The sequence below is a fragment of the Lithobates pipiens genome, unplaced genomic scaffold (assembly GCF_037356315.1).
Source record: "Lithobates pipiens isolate NorthernLeopardFrog02 unplaced genomic scaffold, aLitPip1_a1.2 Scaffold_25, whole genome shotgun sequence".
Lineage (NCBI taxonomy): Eukaryota > Metazoa > Chordata > Amphibia > Anura > Ranidae > Lithobates > Lithobates pipiens.
Genome location: NW_027507787.1, coordinates 238,662,220 through 238,681,114, shown reverse-complemented (window position 1 = coordinate 238,681,114; position 18,895 = coordinate 238,662,220). Strand labels below are relative to the sequence as shown.

The following is an 18,895-nucleotide window of genomic DNA, read 5'->3' as shown; positions in this document are numbered from 1 at the left end:
CACTTCACAAATATGTGTCACTTTGTGTTGGTCCATCACATAAAACCCCAATAAAATACATTTATGTTTTTGGGTGTAACATGAGAAAATGTGGGGAATATCAAGGGGTATGAATACTTTTTCACGGCATTGTAAATATTGAAGTTGAATTGTTAGGAAAAGGCGCGCTGACGCATTTCTCTGATCACACAGCGGCCGGTCACTGCTGCCTTGTAAATGAACGTTGGGTTGTGCTGGACGGACGTGTCGCTGTCATACCCGGTCTCTGAAGTTGACGGACGCTCCGCTGTCGATGAGTTTCTTGATGATCTCTATGTGGCCCTCCAGTGACGCTCTGTGCAGGCCGGTCCTCCTGAACTGCAACAAACAACACAGCAAGGTGAGCTCACAGAGATCAGGCAGAGTCATAGCAAGGTGAGCTCACAGAGATCAGGCAGAGTCATAGCAAGGTGAGCTCACAGAGATCAGGCAGAGTCATAGCAAGCTTCAGTCATAGAAAACATTCTATTCCACGCTGGAAAATGGCCCCGTCCATTGGACCTCAAGGGCTGCTGGCCAATCAGGAAGCCAGCGGGCAGGGGAGCAGGGAGATGACATCATCTCTCACTGCCCTGCATCCCTCCAGTTCCGCCCTCACTGTGCAGGAAGCTGTGTGCAGCAGAGAGATTACATCATTTCCCTGCTGCCTATCTTCACTCTGGACTCAACAAAAGAACACCTTAGCAGAAAAGTGACACAGTAGGTGACAATCCGCAATGTGTGGCAGGCTACGTGGCAAGTAACAATCCGCAATGTGTGTCAGGTGACGGGGCAAGTGACAATCAGCAATGTGTGGCAGGTGACGTGGCAATCCGCAATGTGTGGCAGGTGACAATCTGCAATGTGTGGCAGGCTACGTGGCAAGTAACAATCCGCAATGTGTGGCAGGTGACATGGCAAGTGACAATCAGCAATGTGTGACAGGTGACGTGGCAAGTGACAATCCGCAATGTGTGGCAGGTGACGTGGCAAATGACAATCAGCAATGTATGGCAGGTGACGTGGCAATCCGCAATGTGTGGCAGGTGACAATCTGCAATGTGTGGCAGGCTACGTGGCAAGTAACAATCCGCAATGTGTGGCAGGTGACATGGCAAGTGACAATCAGCAATGTGTGACAGGTGACGTGGCAAGTGACAATCCGCAATGTGTGGCAGGTGACGTGGCAAATGACAATCAGCAATGTATGGCAGGTGACGTGGCAATCCGCAATGTGTGGCAGGTGACAATCTGCAATGTGTGGCAGGCTACGTGGCAAGTAACAATCTGCAATGTGTGGCAGGTGACGTGGCAAGTGACAATCAGCAATGTGTGGCAGGTGACGTGGCAAGTGACAATCAGCAATATTTGGCAGGTGACAATCAGCAATGTGTGGCAGGTGACGTGGCAATCCACAATGTGTGGCAGGTGACAATCCGCAATGTGTGGCAGGCTACGTGGCAAGTAACAATCCGCAATGTGTGGCAGGTGACGTGGCAAGTGACAATCCGCAATGTGTGGCAGGTGACGTGGCAAATGACAATCAGCAATGTATGGCAGGTGACGTGGCAATCCGCAATGTGTGGCAGGTGACAATCCGCAATGTGTGGCAGGCTACGTGGCAAGTAACAATCTGCAATGTGTGGCAGGTGACGTGGCAAGTGACAATCAGCAATGTGTGGCAGGTGACGTGGCAAGTGACAATCCACAATGTGTGGCAGGTGACGTGGCAATCCGCAATGTGTGGCAGGTGACAATCCGCAATGTGTGGCAGGCTACGTGGCAAGTGACAATCAGCAATGTGTGGCAGGTGGCATGGCAAGTGACAATCCACAATGTGTGGCAGGTGACGTGGCAATCTGCAATGTGTGGCAGGTGACAATCCGCAATGTGTGGCAGGCTACGTGGCAAGTGACAATCAGCAATGTTTGGCAGGTGACAATCAGCAATGTGTGGCAGGCTATGTGGCAAGTGACAATCAGCAATGTTTGGCAGGCTACGTGGCAAGTGACAATCCGCAATGTGTGACAGGCTACGTGGCAAGTGACAATCCGCAATGTGTGGCAGGCTACGTGGCAAGTGACAATCCGCAATGTGTGGCAGGTGACGTGGCAAGTGACAATCAGCAATGTGTGGCAGGTGACGTGGCAATCCGCAATGTGTGGCAGGTGACGTGGCAATCCGCAATGTGTGGCAGGTGACAATCCGCAATGTGTGGCAGGCTACGTGGCAAGTGACAATCAGCAATGTGTGGCAGGTGGCATGGCAAGTGACAATCCACAATGTGTGGCAGGTGACGTGGCAATCTGCAATGTGTGGCAGGTGACAATCCGCAATGTGTGGCAGGCTACGTGGCAAGTGACAATCAGCAATGTTTGGCAGGTGACAATCAGCAATGTGTGGCAGGCTATGTGGCAAGTGACAATCAGCAATGTTTGGCAGGCTACGTGGCAAGTGACAATCCGCAATGTGTGGCAGGCTACGTGGCAAGTGACAATCCGCAATGTGTGGCAGGTGACGTGGCAAGTAACAATCCGCAATGTGTGGCAAGTGACGTGGCAATCCGCAATGTGTGGCAGGTGACGTGGCAATCCGCAATGTGTGGCAGGCTACGTGGCAAGTGACAATCCGCAATGTGTGGCAGGCTACGTGGCAAGTGACAATCCGCAATGTGTGGCAGGCTACGTGGCAAGTGACAATCCGCAATGTGTGGCAGGTGACGTGGCAAGTAACAATCCGCAATGTGTGGCAAGTGACGTGGCAAGTGACAATCCGCAATGTGTGGCAGGTGACGTGGCAATCCGCAATGTGTGGCAGGTGACGTGGCAATCCGCAATGTGTGGCAGGCTACGTGGCAAGTGACACCCTGAGGGCTCCCACTGATTCTGCATTATGGTGAGTTGAATGACTTCATTTTATATTACAATGTAATCATAGAAATTATGCGCCTCAATCATCCTGACACCATAACAATCATGGCGCCGTAATGATTGAAGCGCCATTACCAGCCATTGCCCTGATAAATTGCCCCCCAAAAAAAATATTTTAGAGCAGTGCCCCTCCCGAGACTAGACTCTGGACCCGCCCCTGGTGGCAGTGAGATGCAATCTTATTAATATGCTGTAGTTGCCACAATTATTTGATATCTACCGCATAATTCTCCAATATGGATAGATAAGAAATGGTTAAAAAAAAAAAGTGATATACTGTTTAGAGAACTAATCTTGAAAGGAGGCCAAAAAAACAAAAAAAAAATATGCAAAGTGGTTGGAGGGAAGCTTCAGAATGGCAAAGATGTTTTTATTACAAATGATGTGAGCGGACTGCAGTTCCTCTTTAAGTCATTTTTATTTTTTTTCTGTTTTTAGCAGCAATCAGTACACACGATCTTTGTATGTATTGGTAAAATCGGGGAGGTTTTGTGGTTTTTGATACATTTGTATTGCGGTGTACAGGATGCGCGTCCCTCGTATGTCCTTCACGCCGAGCTCTGGAGATCTCACGTGTAATTCTAATCACTTCCAACCGCCTGTCCCCGAGGTCTGTCTGCCGCTATTTATACCCTAATAAATAAATCATTGCAGAGACCTAACATGATCTGATTGGTTTACAGCCCGTCTGGGAATATGTGCAGCCTGCGCCGCTTTTCACCGCCTTTCCAGTAAACTTTTTACAAACGCCGCCAAAACGCCGATAGGATGGGAAGGAGACAAGCAAAGAAGAGATACACGCTAAAGGGGCATTAATAACACATTTGTATAGCCATTCGCCCAGAGAATCTTCATATACACTGTATTACCAAAAGTATTGGGACGCCTATATATACATATATACTGTAATGTCAAAAGTATTGGGACACCTGCCTTTTACATGAACTTTAATGGTATCCCACACTTAGTCTGTAGGGTTCAATATTGAGTTGGCCCTTTGCAGCTATAACAGCTTCATCTCTTCTGGAAAGGCCGTCCACAAGGTTTAGGAGATGTGTCTATGGCAATGTTTGACCATTCTTCCACAAGAGCATTTGTGAGGTCAGGCACGGATGTTGGATGAGAAGGCCTGGGCTCGCCGTCTCCGCTCTAATTCATCCCAAAGGTGTTCTATCGGGTTGAGGTCAGTCAAGTTCCTCCACCCCCACAGGACCCCGATGATCTTTGTAGCTGTCTGTAAAGATGAAAAGTCTGACCAACCGCTGTAAGTAGGGTTGCCACCTCATCCCTTTTAAACCCGAACGCATAGTAATTAACTGCTTGCCGCTGCTGTCAAAATGACGGCGGGGCGGGGCGGTGCGGCTCTCGTTCTGGGACAACGTCATATGACGGCATCCCAAGAACGGACGCTCTCGCGCGCACCCACGGATGCGGTGCGACCCCCGATCTCTGTAAAGAGCCATGTGATCGGCTGTGTCCAATCGCAGCCGGTCACATGTAAATAATGGAGATGCCAGTAATCAGCTCTCCTCGCCTCACACGGACAGAGGGTGTGGCGAGGAGAGCCGATCAGCAGCATCTCCACGCAGGGGAATATCTAGGGATGTAATCAGAGCACTGATCATCAGTGCCCTGATTACAATATAGCAATACAGTGTCACCAATCAGTGCCCACTAGTGGCAGTAATCAGTGCCCACCACTGCCCACAACTGCCACCAATCAGAGCCCATTAGTGATGCCAGTCAGTGCTGGCAATCAGTCCTGCCCATCAATGCTCATCACTGCTGTCAATCAATGCCTATCAGTGTCACCCATCAGTGCCCATCAGTACCACCTATCCTTGCCGCCTATCCGGGCCGCCTATCAGTGCCACCTATCTGTGCCAATGAGTGCCGCCTAACAGTGCATATTAGTGCCTCCTCAGTGCCACCTCATTAATGCCCATAAGTGCCACCTCATCAGTGCCCACCAGTTCAGCCTATCAGTGCCCATCAGTGCCACCTCATCAGCCACCTATCAATGCCCACCTGTGCCCATGAGTGCCGCCTAACAGTGCTCATCAGTGCCCATAAGTGCGGCATATTAGTGCCTCCTCATCAGTGCCACCTCATTAATGCCCATAAGTGCCACCTCATCAGTGCCCACCAGTTCAGCCTATCAGTGCCCATCAGTGCGACCTCATCAGCCACCTATCAATGCCCACCTGTGCCCATGAGTGCCGCCTAACAGTGCTCATCAGTGCCCATAAGTTCGGCATATTAGTGCCTCCTCATCAGTGCCACCTCATTAGTGCCCATAAGTGCCACCTCATCAGTGCCCACCAGTTCAGCCTATCAGTGCCCATCAGTGCTGCCTCATCAGCGCACATCAGTGAAGGTGAAAAATTACTTAGTTCCAAAATTTACTGACAGAAAAAAAAGTAAAAAACATTTTTTTTTCTAAATATTTAGTCTTTTTTTGTAAAAATTTAAAAAACTCAGCAATGATTAAATACGACCAAAATAAATCTCTATTTGTGGGAAGAAAATGATACAAATGTTAGTTTGGGTACAGTGTAGCACGACTGCGCAATTGTCATCAAAGTGTGACAGCGCTGAAAGCTGAAAAATGGCCTGGGCAGGAAGGGGGTGTCAGTGCCCAGTAGGCAAGTGGTTACACGGGTTCTGTGGCTGATTAAGGTGGTAATTAAACTCACTTGGTGCCTTATCGGCATTAAATTGGCCTCAGAACCCGTGTAATTCATATGTGTTCGGGTTTAAAGGATGAGGTGACAACCCTAGCTGTAAGGAGGAAATTCTTACCAATAGCCAGCAATGTAAGGGGTGTTCTGTCACTGGCCACCGATGTAAGGGGTGTTCTGTCACTGGCCACCAATGTAAGGGGTGTTCTGTCACTGGCCACCAATGTAAGGGGTGTTCTGTCACTGGCCACCGATGTAAGGGGTGTTCTGTCACTGGCCACCAATGTAAGGGGTGTTCTGTCACTGGCCACCAATGTAAGGGGTGTTCTGTCACTGGCCACCAATGTAAGGGGTGTTCTGTCACTGGCCACCAATGTAAGGGGTGTTCGGTCACTGGCCACCAATGTAAGGGGTGTTCGGTCACTGGCCACCAATGTAAGGGGTGTTCTGTCACTGGCCACCAATGTAAGGGGTGTTCGGTCACTGGCCACCAATGTAAGGGGTGTTCTATCACTGGCCACCAATGTAAGGGGTGTTCTATCACTGGCCACCAATGTAAGGGGTGTTCGGTCACTGGCCACCAATGTAAGGGGTGTTTTATCACTGGCCACCAATGTAAGGGGTGTTTTATCACTGGCCACCAATGTAAGGGGTGTTTTATCACTGGCCACCAATGTAAGGGGTGTTCTATCACTGGCCACCAATGTAAGGGGTGTTCTATAACTGGCCACCAATGTAAGGGGTGTTCTATCACTGACCACCAATGTAAGGGGTGTTCTATCACTGACCACCAATGAATTGGTTATTGAAGGGTTAAGGATCTTACATTTCTTTCAAGGTTTCCTCTGGTGTAAAGAAGGTTGGGAAAGGCTGGTCTACAGATTTTACAGATGAACCCCTGAGAGGTGAAACATGTTGTATTAGACATAACCCATGTGTCCTCTGTGCGTTATCTGGGTTGGCCGGTCTTTCCTTTGGATGTATTTCCAGGAAATGAAGGAAATAATGGTGATTGCTATCACATGACTGAACACGGACCCACGTCCCGGAGTAAGCTTGTATCTCCAGGTTCTCCGGGGTGGGGGGGGGGGGGGCGGGGAATGCACCTCGCCGTCCAAGCAATGCATTGATGAGATTCCGTCCTGCTCAGGTTTCTCAGACAGAGTGCCCGGCCAGGCCGGCTCATTCAGGGGATTCTTATTAATAGACCTACCTCATCACAAGTGTCCGGAGAGCCGCCATCCTCCAAAAACTTCTCAATGATGTTCACCTTGCCTTCAGCCGCGGCTTTCAGGAATGTTTCTGGCAGGATCGGCCCCGTCTATTGGACAGCAATTGTATGGAATGAACATCCAGGTTTATGGACGTTGATTATTATATTACACAAAGCAAACATTCGGAAACAAAATACCTCCCCCCCCCCCCCCCCCCCCTCAGCTCAGCCAGGAGGGTGACACCACTTTTTTTCATGTTGGAGTTAGTGAAAACGGTGGTGTCACCCCACAGCTCACTGCCTGCTGATTGGACAACGCTGGAGTAGCAATACACTAATAAGTCATTAACTCTGCTCACTCCTTATGTCAGCACATGTGTGTGCAGTGGAGTCTAATTGGCTCAAAATGCTGCCCCTCCCATTTATAGGCCCGAGTGCTGGTGCCAGGGATTAGAGTAAGGCCCCTTTCACACTTGGGCGTTTTTCAGGCTAAAAATAGCGCCTGAAAAAATCCGGCCCCTTTCACTCCAGTGTGAAAGCCGGAGGGCTCTCACACTGGAGCGGTGCAATAGCAGGACAGTAAAAAAAAAAAAAAGTCTTTGGAGCGGTGAAGGAGCGGTGTATTCACTGCTCCTAAACCGCTCCTACCCATTGAAATCAATGGGGCAGCGCGGCTATCCCGCTGGCAAAGCACCGCCGTAGCGGCGGTTTGCGGGCGCTTTTCACCCTTTTTTTCGGCAGCTAGCGGGGGTTAAAACCGCCGCTAAAACTACGGTAAAGCGGCGCTAAAAATAGCGCCGCTTTACCACCGCCGCCGCTCCCGCCCCAGTGTGAAAGGGGCCTAAGAAAAGGGATGGTCAGCACTCAGGATGACATACAACAAAATTGTATTCCTTTTATTGAAAAGACGAAGTGTACGATGCTGTAAAAACATCCTACACGTTTCGGACATCCATGACTAAGGACTAACGTCCAAAACGCGATGACATATTTTGGATGTCATCCTGAGTGCCGACCATCCCCTCCCTTACTCTGCTACATTGGAAGTGTCATCAGCCTTGAGGTCTGAGCACCGGGCGGAGCTGTTATGTGGGAACGCTCTAGCACCTACACGCCTGTTTTCCCTTGGGCCCCTCCCCACCCCCTTTACCTGTTGGTGTCGGGACCCGGATCTGAACCTGCAATCTCTGCTGTGTCTGGCAGTCTCTCCTGTTGATGAGCCACCTGAGATGCTGGACAGCTCCCTGGCTGGTTCCTTAGACAACCTTGCCTTCTGTCTTGTTTCTGGTGTTCCTTGTTTCTCTTGAACCTACAACCCTCTGCTCCTCCTTTGAACTTCCTGTTTAAGCCACGCCTTTGCACTTCCTCTTTGCCAGATTATTGTGCTCTCTTCAGTCAATATCTCACTCTTGTCACTCATGCTGCTGTATCTTCAACACCACTCATTACCAACCTTTGGTTTGTTCCTCAACTATGCTTCTGCATGATCCCAACCTGCAGCCACTTGTTACCTACCTTTGGCTTGTTCCTTGACTATGCTTCTACCTGATCCCTACCTGCTAAATCTGCTACTGGACCCCGGCTTGCTCACCTCCTGCTGGGGCGATCCTGAGGACTACAACCTGGTACTAACACACAGCAAAAACAATCCCCACCATCAGGAGCTCTGATGCATACTGGTTCAGCCCGCGTTATCCACCAGAGTGATCTGCTTGTGCACTTATCCTGCTGGTCGATGGCAGTCTCTCTACTGCTATAGCTACTGGTCTCCGAGCCTGACTCCTGACCTTGACAGTTGGGTTCTCTTCAAAATACTTACCTGCCCAGATGATCCAATGTTGTCCTGCATCTGTGACAGCCTGTGCCCGATGCCGCCATCTTGGTCTGCTTCAGCCAACTTTCCAGTCTCAGGGAACCCTTGCTAAAAATGACTATATCTCCAACTCATGACACATTAGTGTGATGGTCAGTTGGAAGAATCTTCCTTACATTGGTGACCAGTGGGAAGAATGCTTCTTAGTAAGAACATTCTTCCCACTGATCACCAATGTAAGGAACATTCTTCTCACTGATCACCAATGTAAGGAACATTCTTCTCACTGATCACCAATGTAAGGAACATTCTTCTCACTGATCACCAATGTAAGGAACATTCTTCTCACTGATCACCAATGTAAGGAACATTCTTCTCACTGATCACCAATGTAAGGAGCATTCTTCCCACTGATCACCAATGTAAGGAACATTCTTCTCACTGATCACCAATGTAAGGAACATTCTTCCCACTGATCACCAATGTAAGGAACATTCTTCTCACTGATCACCAATGTAAGGAACATTCTTCTCACTGATCACCAATGTAAGGAACATTCTTCTCACTGATCACCAATGTAAGGAACATTCTTCTCACTGATCACCAATGTAAGGAACATTCTTCTCACTGACCACCAATGTAAGGAACATTCTTCTCACTGATCACCAATGTAAGGAACATTCTTCTCACTGATCACCAATGTAAGGAACATTCTTCTCACTGATCACCAATGTAAGGGACATTCTTCTCACTGATCACCAATGTAAGGAACATTCTTCCCACTGATCACCAATGTAAGGAACATTCTTCTCACTGATCACCAATGTAAGGAACATTCTTCCCACTGATCACCAATGTAAGGGACATTCTTCTCACTGATCACCAATGTAAGGAACATTCTTCCCACTGATCACCAATGTAAGGAACATTCTTCTCACTGATCACCAATGTAAGGGACATTCTTCTCACTGATCACCAATGTAAGGGACATTCTTCTCACTGATCACCAATGTAAGGAACATTCTTCCCACTGATCACCAATGTAAGGATCATTCTTCTCACTGATCACCAATGTAAGGAACATTCTTCTCACTGATCACCAATGTAAGGAACATTCTTCTCACTGATCACCAATGTAAGGAGCATTCTTCTCATTGATCACCAATGTAAGGAACATTCTTCTCACTGATCACCAATGTAAGGAACATTCTTCTCACTGATCACCAATGTAAGGAACATTCTTCTCACTGATCACCAATGTAAGGAACATTCTTCTCACTGATCCCCAATGTAAGGAACATTCTTCTCACTGATCACCAATGTAAGGAACATTCTTCTCACTGATCACCAATGTAAGGAGCATTCTTCTCATTGATCACCAATGTAAGGAACATTCTTCTCACTGATCACCAATGTAAGGAACATTCTTCTCACTGATCACCAATGTAAGGAACATTCTTCTCACTGATCACCAATGTAAGGAACATTCTTCTCACTGATCACCAATGTAAGGAACATTCTTCCCATTGATCACCAATGTAAGGAACATTCTTCTCACTGATCACCAATGTAAGGGACATTCTTCTCACTGATCACCAATGTAAGGAACATTCTTCTCACTGATCACCAATGTAAGGAACATTCTTCTCACTGATCACCAATGTAAGAAACATTCTTCCCACTGATCACCAATGTAAGGAACATTCTTCTCACTGATCACCAATGTGAGGAACATTCTTCCCACTGATCACCAATGTAAGGAACATTCTTCTCACTGATCACCAATGTAAGGGACATTCTTCTCACTGATCACCAATGTAAGGAACATTCTTCTCACTGATCACCAATGTAAGGAATATTCTTCTCACTGATCACCAATGTAAGGAACATTCTTCTCACTGATCACCAATGTAAGGGACATTCTTCTCACTGATCACCAATGTAAGGAACATTCTTCTCACTGATCACCAATGTAAGGAACATTCTTCCCACTGATCACCAATGTAAGGAACATTCTTCTCACTGATCACCAATGTAAGGGACATTCTTCTCACTGATCACCAATGTAAGGAACATTCTTCTCACTGATCACCAATGTAAGGAACATTCTTCCCACTGATCACCAATGTAAGGAACATTCTTCTCACCGATCACCAATGTAAGGAACATTCTTCTCACCGATCACCAATGTAAGGAACATTCTTCTCACTGATCACCAATGTAAGGAATATTCTTCTCACTGATCACCAATGTAAGGAACATTCTTCTCACTGATCACCAATGTAAGGAACATTCTTCTCACTGATCACCAATGTAAGGGACATTCTTCTCACTGATCACCAATGTAAGGATCATTCTTCTCACTGATCACCAATGTAAGGAACATTCTTCTCACTGATCACCAATGTAAGGAACATTCTTCTCACTGATCACCAATGTAAGGAACATTCTTCTCACTGATCACCAATGTAAGGAACATTCTTCCCACTGATCACCAATGTAAGGAACATTCTTCTCACTGATCACCAATGTAAGGAACATTCTTCCCACTGATCACCAATGAAAGGGACATTCTTCCCACTGATCACCAATGTAAGGAACATTCTTCTCACTGATCACCAATGTAAGGAACATTCTTCCCACTGATCACCAATGAAAGGGACATTCTTCCCACTGATCACCAATGTAAGGAACATTCTTCCCACTGATCACCAATGTAAGGAACATTCTTCTCACTGATCCCCAATGTAAGGAACATTCTTCTCACTGATCACCAATGTAAGGAACATTCTTCTCACTGATCCCCAATGTAAGGAACATTCTTCTCACTGATCACCAATGTAAGGAACATTCTTCTCACTGATCACCAATGTAAGGAGCATTCTTCCTCCTGACCTCCTATGTAAAGAGAATGAGAAAGGCTTCTCTAATGCCGCGTACACACGGGCGGACTGCATGGCCTACTTAGTCCGTCGAAACACATTTCAGCGGACAGTCCGCTCGTGTGTGGGCTTCAGCGGACTTTTTCAGCGTGCAGTCTGGCGTACTAAGTATTTCGGAATTTCCGTAATACTGTCCGTCATACTTTGGTTTCAGCGGACAATACGCTCGTGAGTAGGCTAGTTCGACGGACTAAGTATGGCGCATGCTCAGAAAGGATTTACACGGCCGAAGGTTGCATTGCTGTGTCTTGGACTTCCTATTTCTAGTCCCGTCGTACGTGCTGTACACGTCATCGTGCAAGCTTTCGACGGACTGTTTGTGCATCCGTGTGTGGTCAAGTCCGTTCATTCAAAAGTATGATGGACTGTCCGTCGGATTGTATGACGGACTAAGTAGGCCATACAGTCTGGCCGTGTGTACGCGGCTTGAGTTGTACTAAATCAGGTCGGGGATACATAGGTTTTGACTGCCTCTATCGCTCATTTGCAGTGCATCCGGAAAGTATTTACAGGGCTTCACTTTTTCCACATTTTCTTATGTTACAGCTTTATTCAAAAATGGATTCAATTCATTATTTTCCCCAAACTTCTTCCATTTACAGATGATGGAGGCCACTGCGCTCATTTGGACCTTCAGTGCTGCAGAAATTTATCTGTACCCTTCCCCCTATCTGTCCCTCCATACAATCCTGTCTCGGAGGTCCACAGACAATTCCTTGGACTTTATGGCTTGGATTGTGCTCTGACATGCACTGATAACTGTGGGACCTTCTATAGACAGGTGTGTGCCTTTCCAAATCATGTCCAATCCCCTGAATTTACCACAGGTGACCTCCAATCAGGTTGTAGAAACATCTCGAGGATGATCAGTGGAAACAGGAGGCACCTGAGCTCAATTCTGAGTGTCATGGCAAAGGCTGTGATACTTATGTACATGGGAGGAGCCTGTGATACTTATGTACATGGGAGGAGCCTGTGATACTTATGTACATGGGAGGAGCCTGTGATACTTATGTACATGAGAGGAGTCTGTGATACTTATGTACATGGGAGGAGCCTGTGATACTTATGTACATGGGAGGAGCCTGTGATACTTATGTACATGGGAGGAGCCTGTGATAATTATGTACATGGGAGGAGCCTGTGATACTTATGTACATGGGAGGAGCCTGTGATACTTATGTACATGGGAGGAGCCTGTGATACTTATGTACATATGTGTTGTTTATTTTTTAGTTTAAAATAAATTTGCAAAGATTTCAAACTTCTCTCACGTTGTCATTAGGGTGGATGGTTTGTAGAATTTTGAGGAAAATAATGATTTTTATCCATTTTGGAATAAGTCTGTAACATAACAAAATGTGGAAGCGCAGTCAATGCTTTCCGGATGCCCTGTATTTACTTAATTTAAAACTAGACTGACTTGTTCTGTACAATTTCGGGGTATAAGCTGTAGAAGGTTGGCTTGTACCTCCTGAAGTAAATGATGTTATCTCAATACTGGCCTTTTGCAGGATCATTTATCAATAACCTGAAAGTCAGAAAAAGTCAGACGGAATCATTTCATCAGATATTCCGATCGTGTGTGGGGCTTCATCTGACTTTTGTTTTCGAAAATAGACGGACTGACGGACCTAGAAATAGAACATATTTTAAATCTTTCCGACGGAATCAATTCCTATCGGGGAAAACTGTTTGTCTGTGTGCTGTTCCGATGGACCAAAAACGACGCAAGGGCAGCTACCGGCTACTGGCTATTGAACTTCCTTTTTCTAGTCCCATCGTACGTGTTGTACGTCACCGCATTCTAGACGATCGGACTTTGGTGTGATCGTGTGTAGGCAAGACCGTTTCAGTGGAACTCCGTCAGAACTCCGTCGGAAAAACCGTCAGAGTTTATTCTATCGTAAAAAAACGGTCGTGTGTACGTGGCATTACTATTCCAACCCCCTCCCCCGTCTACCCCCCCACACACACACTTTATCTTTTTTTTTTTGTAAGGTCAGAAGAGGAGAGTTCCAGACTTACAATCTCCTCCACTTCAGGCTCCGGTTCTGGTGCCACCACCAGGGACTTCTTTTTCTTCCTCTCCTGTCTTCTTTTACGGATTTCAATGAAGTTCTCGATTCCGCCAGTGTCGATAATCTCCTTTCTTAAGTCGACAGATGTCTTTCTCACTCGATCTTCACCCTGCAGATGTAAATGTCCAGAAGAATAAACTTTTTATACTAATATGTCCTCAGGCTCAGATTTCGTAGGACTAAAGGCAATGGGCAAAGTGAAGTATCCTCCAGAAAACTTTTAGAAAAATCTTTTTTTATTGCTCAAAACATGCAAAACTACTGAAGGTTGAAATGCAGGCTGCTGCCCATCATTGCACTATGATGTAATTATATTCAAGAGAACCTGTGATTATCCCATGCAGGACAAAACAACACATTTTTCATTAGAGCTGGCAGCCTGTGCTCGCCTTACCTTTGCTCCCCCCACCATTACATATAACTGCCCTCTACTAGGGCTTTTTATATATATTTTTTTATTTATTTAGGACTGCAGTCGGATGAGGGACCTTTGCTTGTTTTTATCCGACCCTTGAAGCTTTTCTCCTCCCACTGACACCATCAATGGGGCATTATTCTTCCAACTGAGAAAATGGTCCATAGTCTCCTCCTCATCTGCACACTCCTCTCGAGGACAGCTACGATCCACCCCACTGCGGAATTTCAAATTGCTCCGAACATAGAGCCTCCCATGGAAGCAAAACCAGGCCAGATCCCTAAATTTAGGGGGTACTCTGTCCAAATGAATCAATCTTAACCCTACCCTCAAAACTGGGCCTGGACAATCCCTTAAGGCCAGTGGGTCATGAAAGACTTCGCTCAAGACTCGACTCATAAGGACTTTCCTCTGAACCGATCTGAGATCTTCAGCCGACAATCGCCACTGCGGCAGTAACTTCAGGCATGGAGCTAGCTGACCACGAAGACCCTTGAGATTCTTCACTTGGCCACCTTCTTCCCAAAGTTGCAGAAAAGGCCTAAACCAAGATCTAAATATGCCTACCCATCCAGGAGGTTCCACTGCAAGCATATTACCAATGTTACATTTGAGAAATAGAAGTGAAAAGAAAAGAACTGGGTTGACCATATCTAAGCCACCCTCCCTCCTGGATAGATAGGTGACATTCCTCTTGATGGGGTTCAGTCTGTTCCCCCACAGCATCTGGAAGAACACACTACTGACCCTAGCATAGAGAGACACTGGCAAGATGCAGACAAAGCTGACATACAAGAAGATCGGAATCAGGTAAGTCTTAATCAGATCAACCCTTTCCCTCAGAGATTTCAGACTTCCATCTCTTCCAGCTGACCACCTTAGTATTGGCAATTTCCAGTCTGCCTTCCCAGTATTTGAGGCCATAATCGCCGGGTCCAAATTCAATGCCTAGAATCTTAATTCTTTCCTGGGGCACTGGAAAGGTGTCCGGGAGATCAAACCCCTCACCTTCCTTTCCCATCCAGAAAACTTCACTCTTTTCCTGATTGATCTTGGAGCCTGATGCTTCAGAATACCGTGATGTCAGACAGACCACCTCCTCTGCTTCATCTGCCCCAGTGACAATCACCGACACATCACCTGCATAGGCAACAACCCTCATAGGCGGCTCACCCGGGAGCCCCACTGGCACTCCACACAACATTGCAAACACATAGAGCAGGGGACTCAGGGGACAACCCTAGCGCACCCCGGAGCCAACCTCAAATGACTGCCCAACCCAACCATTAACAAGAGGAAAGCTTTCTGCCACCCTTATACAAGACTTTCAACCAATCGACAAAACCACCCGGCAGACCTTACTTAACCATGAGTACCTGTGGTTGCTCCTTATAAACACGATCAAAGGCCTTTGCCTGATCCAATGTCAGCAAATACTTTCCCCAGCCTGCAGCACTGCACCGCTCCAAGGCCTCCCGGACAGCTAAAACCGCTGTGAAGGTGCTTCTACCCTGGACCGAACAGTACTGATGGCGATAAAGTAAAGACTCTGCTACTAATGATAGGCAGCAGAAAAATATCTTTGCCAGTATCTTTCTATCGACATTGAGAAGGCTGATGGGGCGCCAATTCTCAATCATCGAAGGATCTTTACCTTTTGAAAGAAGAATCACAGCTGAGTGCCTCATGGAAGGAAGAAGCACCCCCTCAGCAAGGCAACTGTTAAAAACCTCTACCAAATGTCGGGGTCAGAATAGAATTAAAGACTTAAGGCCAACAACAGTTATACCTTGTTTGTAGTTCTGGTAAGGGTCACAAGGACGTCTAATACCATACATTACCCAATCTCCACCTCAATAACCCGCCAGACAGTTACCATGCCGGTTTTAAATAACACCGCAACACCACCGTAAGGCTTGGCCACAAGAGACCAGTAAGATGGACCATACCTCCACTCTCTCTTGGCCATATGAATACCTGCCAAGGAAGTGAGTCTAGTCTCTTGCAAAAATAACATTTCTAATTGGCTGAACAAAAAGAAGGCCATAGAGCGAGCTTTTACTGACTTAATGCTGGCGACATTTATTGTCACCACTTTTGACCGAAGGGAAACTGCCATTTGGGTTATTGGATTGCTTCTTGGCTCCCTTCTCCAACTCCATTTCTGAACCAGAGCTTTGCTCCGAAGAAGCCCCAGATGAGAAAATATCTAACTTGGAGGCCCTATGACGGTTGGAGACAGGCATTGGAGCTTTCCATCCCTGTTTCGTCCTCACCGCCTGCCTCTTCCACCGCCCAACCTTCCTTCTCTCCTCCAGGTACTGCAGGTCAGATTCAGAGATGCTCTCATCTCTTGTTTTTTTCTATGAAGTCTTCACAGAAGACTTCTTTTCAGAGGAAGAATAAGCACCCTTTTTAGTACTCTCTACCACTCCTGGTGGGCAGGGACCTTCCTTTAAGTCAGACTTAGGAGGGGAAGACTCATTGGGGATGGCTTACTTGGGGGGGGGGGGGGCACAGACTTGGAAGGTTCTGACACAAGAGGAGAGGATACAGTAGGCTGGGGGGACACAGAGACAGATACAGAAGGAAAACTTACAGACACAGGAGGGGTGGGCACAGGAACTGGGGAGGGATCCTGAGCAGGACCAGGGGAGTCGGTCACCACAGAGGAGGATGGTACACCAGGGGCCTCACCCTCCATCCTGTCCAGCCCCGACAAGTCATCCATTACCTCCTTCTCCATATTGTGCCAGGCTTCAGGACATTTGCTGTAGGAGTGGCCAAGGCGTAGGCACAGGTTGCACCCGGTCATCTGGGTGCAGTCCTTGGCCATATGACCCTGACCCCGACACACTGAACATATCAAGGCTGAACAGGAGGAGCTCAAATGCCCCTTTTCTCCACAGCGGTGACACAGCTTCGGCTGACCAGGGTAGAAAATAGTCATCCTATCCATCCCTATAAAAGCCGAGGAGGGCAGGTGACGGACAACATTCCCATCCCTGGCCAACCTGTTACCGACAAAACCCCAAGTCCAGATGTTACATTCATCAATGATTTTATCGGGCTTAGTCAAAACCTCACCATAATTCTAGGGCTGAAACAACTAATCGATTAATCGACAACGAATCGATTATGAAATTAATCGATTACTATTTTCATAATCGATTAATGGGCCAGTAACAAAATGGGGTTACATTTAATGAGTCTGATGATATTTACTAGATTGACCCTTTAATAGTATATCTCTCCTCTAATAGTATATACACTATATCATTCCTCAAATAGTATATACAGTATATCTCTCCTCTAAGCCCTTGTACACACGGCCAAGGATTCTGATGGAATGTGTCCAATCGAACCGTTTTGTCAGATATTCCGACTGTGTGTGGTCTGCATCGGACTGTTTCCGTCGGAGTATCCGACGGACCAAGTTTTCCAACTTGTTGGTAAATTTTTCAGACAAAATGCTCCGATCGGACATACTCCGATCATGTGTAGAGAATTCCGATCGGACAAAGTGCCATGCATGCTCAGATCAAATTCCTACACCAAAGCTATTGGCTACTAGCCTGAACGTAGTCCCATCGTAAGGAAATGACGTCATCACGTCGGATTTTCCGACAACTTTGTCCGACCGCGTGTATACAACAGTTTCGGACAAAATCCGACCTGACAAAATCCGACGGATTTGGTTGTCGGAATCTCCGACCGTGTGTACAAGGGCTAGTAGTGTATACACTATATATCCTCTAATAGTATATACACTATATCATTCCTCAAATAGTATATACAGTATATCTCTCTTCTAATAGTATATACCAGGGATATGCAATTAGCGGACCTCCAGCTGTTGCAGAACTACAAGTCCCATGAGGCATAGCAAGACTCTGACAGCCACAAGCATGGTGGGACTTGTAGTTTTGCAATAGCTGGAGGTCCGCTAATTGCAGATCCCTGGTATATACAATATATCTCTCCTCTAATAGTATATACAGTATATCTCTCCTCTAATAGTTTATACAGTATATCTCCTCTAATAGTATATGCAGTATATATCTCCTCTAACAGTATATACATTATATTTCTTCTAATAGTATATACAGTATATCTCTCCTCTAATAGTATATACAGTATATCTCTTCTAATAGTACCGGTATATACAATATATCTCTCCTCTAATAGTATATACAGTATATCTCCTCTAATAGTGTATACAGTATATATCCCCTCTAATATATACAGTGTATCTCTTCTGCCTGTTATTCTCAGAGTGGATTAGATATTTTGCTCCCTAACCATATAGTTGGTTATTTATATTTACCACTGCATAGAGATATTCAAGAATAAATTGTCTTTTTTTTTTAACTTTACATATTACCGTAACTAAATTATACACCGCACTTTTTTTTTTTAGGTTATTAACCGATTAATCGATTAATCGAAACAATAATCGGCCAACTAATTGATTATGAAAATAATCGTTAGTTGCAGCCCTACATAATTCCTTAACAGACCTCTAAATCCCGAGCAGGGACGCTCTAATTAGTAAGAATAATTGTGATCTTTTTCACTGTTGATCTCTGTGAAACTGCAACTGGGGCCAGACCGGCACTGACACCATTCATAGAATATCTTGTATTTTTTTTAATGAATACAAGGCTTTCTCTGATTGGATGAGGTGGGGAGAACGGGTGAAGGTCGTGACGTCACCACTCCTCCTCCCCGAAGGGTTAATGATGTTTCTGGTGTCTGTAGTCTGTAAATTTCCATGTTATTTCTATTATGTTCCTATTATC

The 18,895-nt window shown here is 46.3% G+C and overlaps 1 protein-coding gene across 1 annotated transcript in view; it reads right to left on the bottom strand.

Annotated features, from left to right (window-relative positions):
• Positions 1-18,895, bottom strand: part of ANKRD2 (ankyrin repeat domain 2) — a 52,831-nt gene that overhangs the window by 18,197 nt on the left and 15,739 nt on the right. Inside the window, exons 3-5 of the mRNA XM_077455704.1 lie at positions 13,626-13,787; positions 6,843-6,950; positions 259-357 (exon numbers count right to left, since the gene is read on the bottom strand). Of these exons, the coding sequence (XP_077311830.1) occupies positions 259-357; positions 6,843-6,950; positions 13,626-13,787 (369 nt within the window). The remainder of the gene's footprint in view (positions 1-258; positions 358-6,842; positions 6,951-13,625; positions 13,788-18,895) is intronic.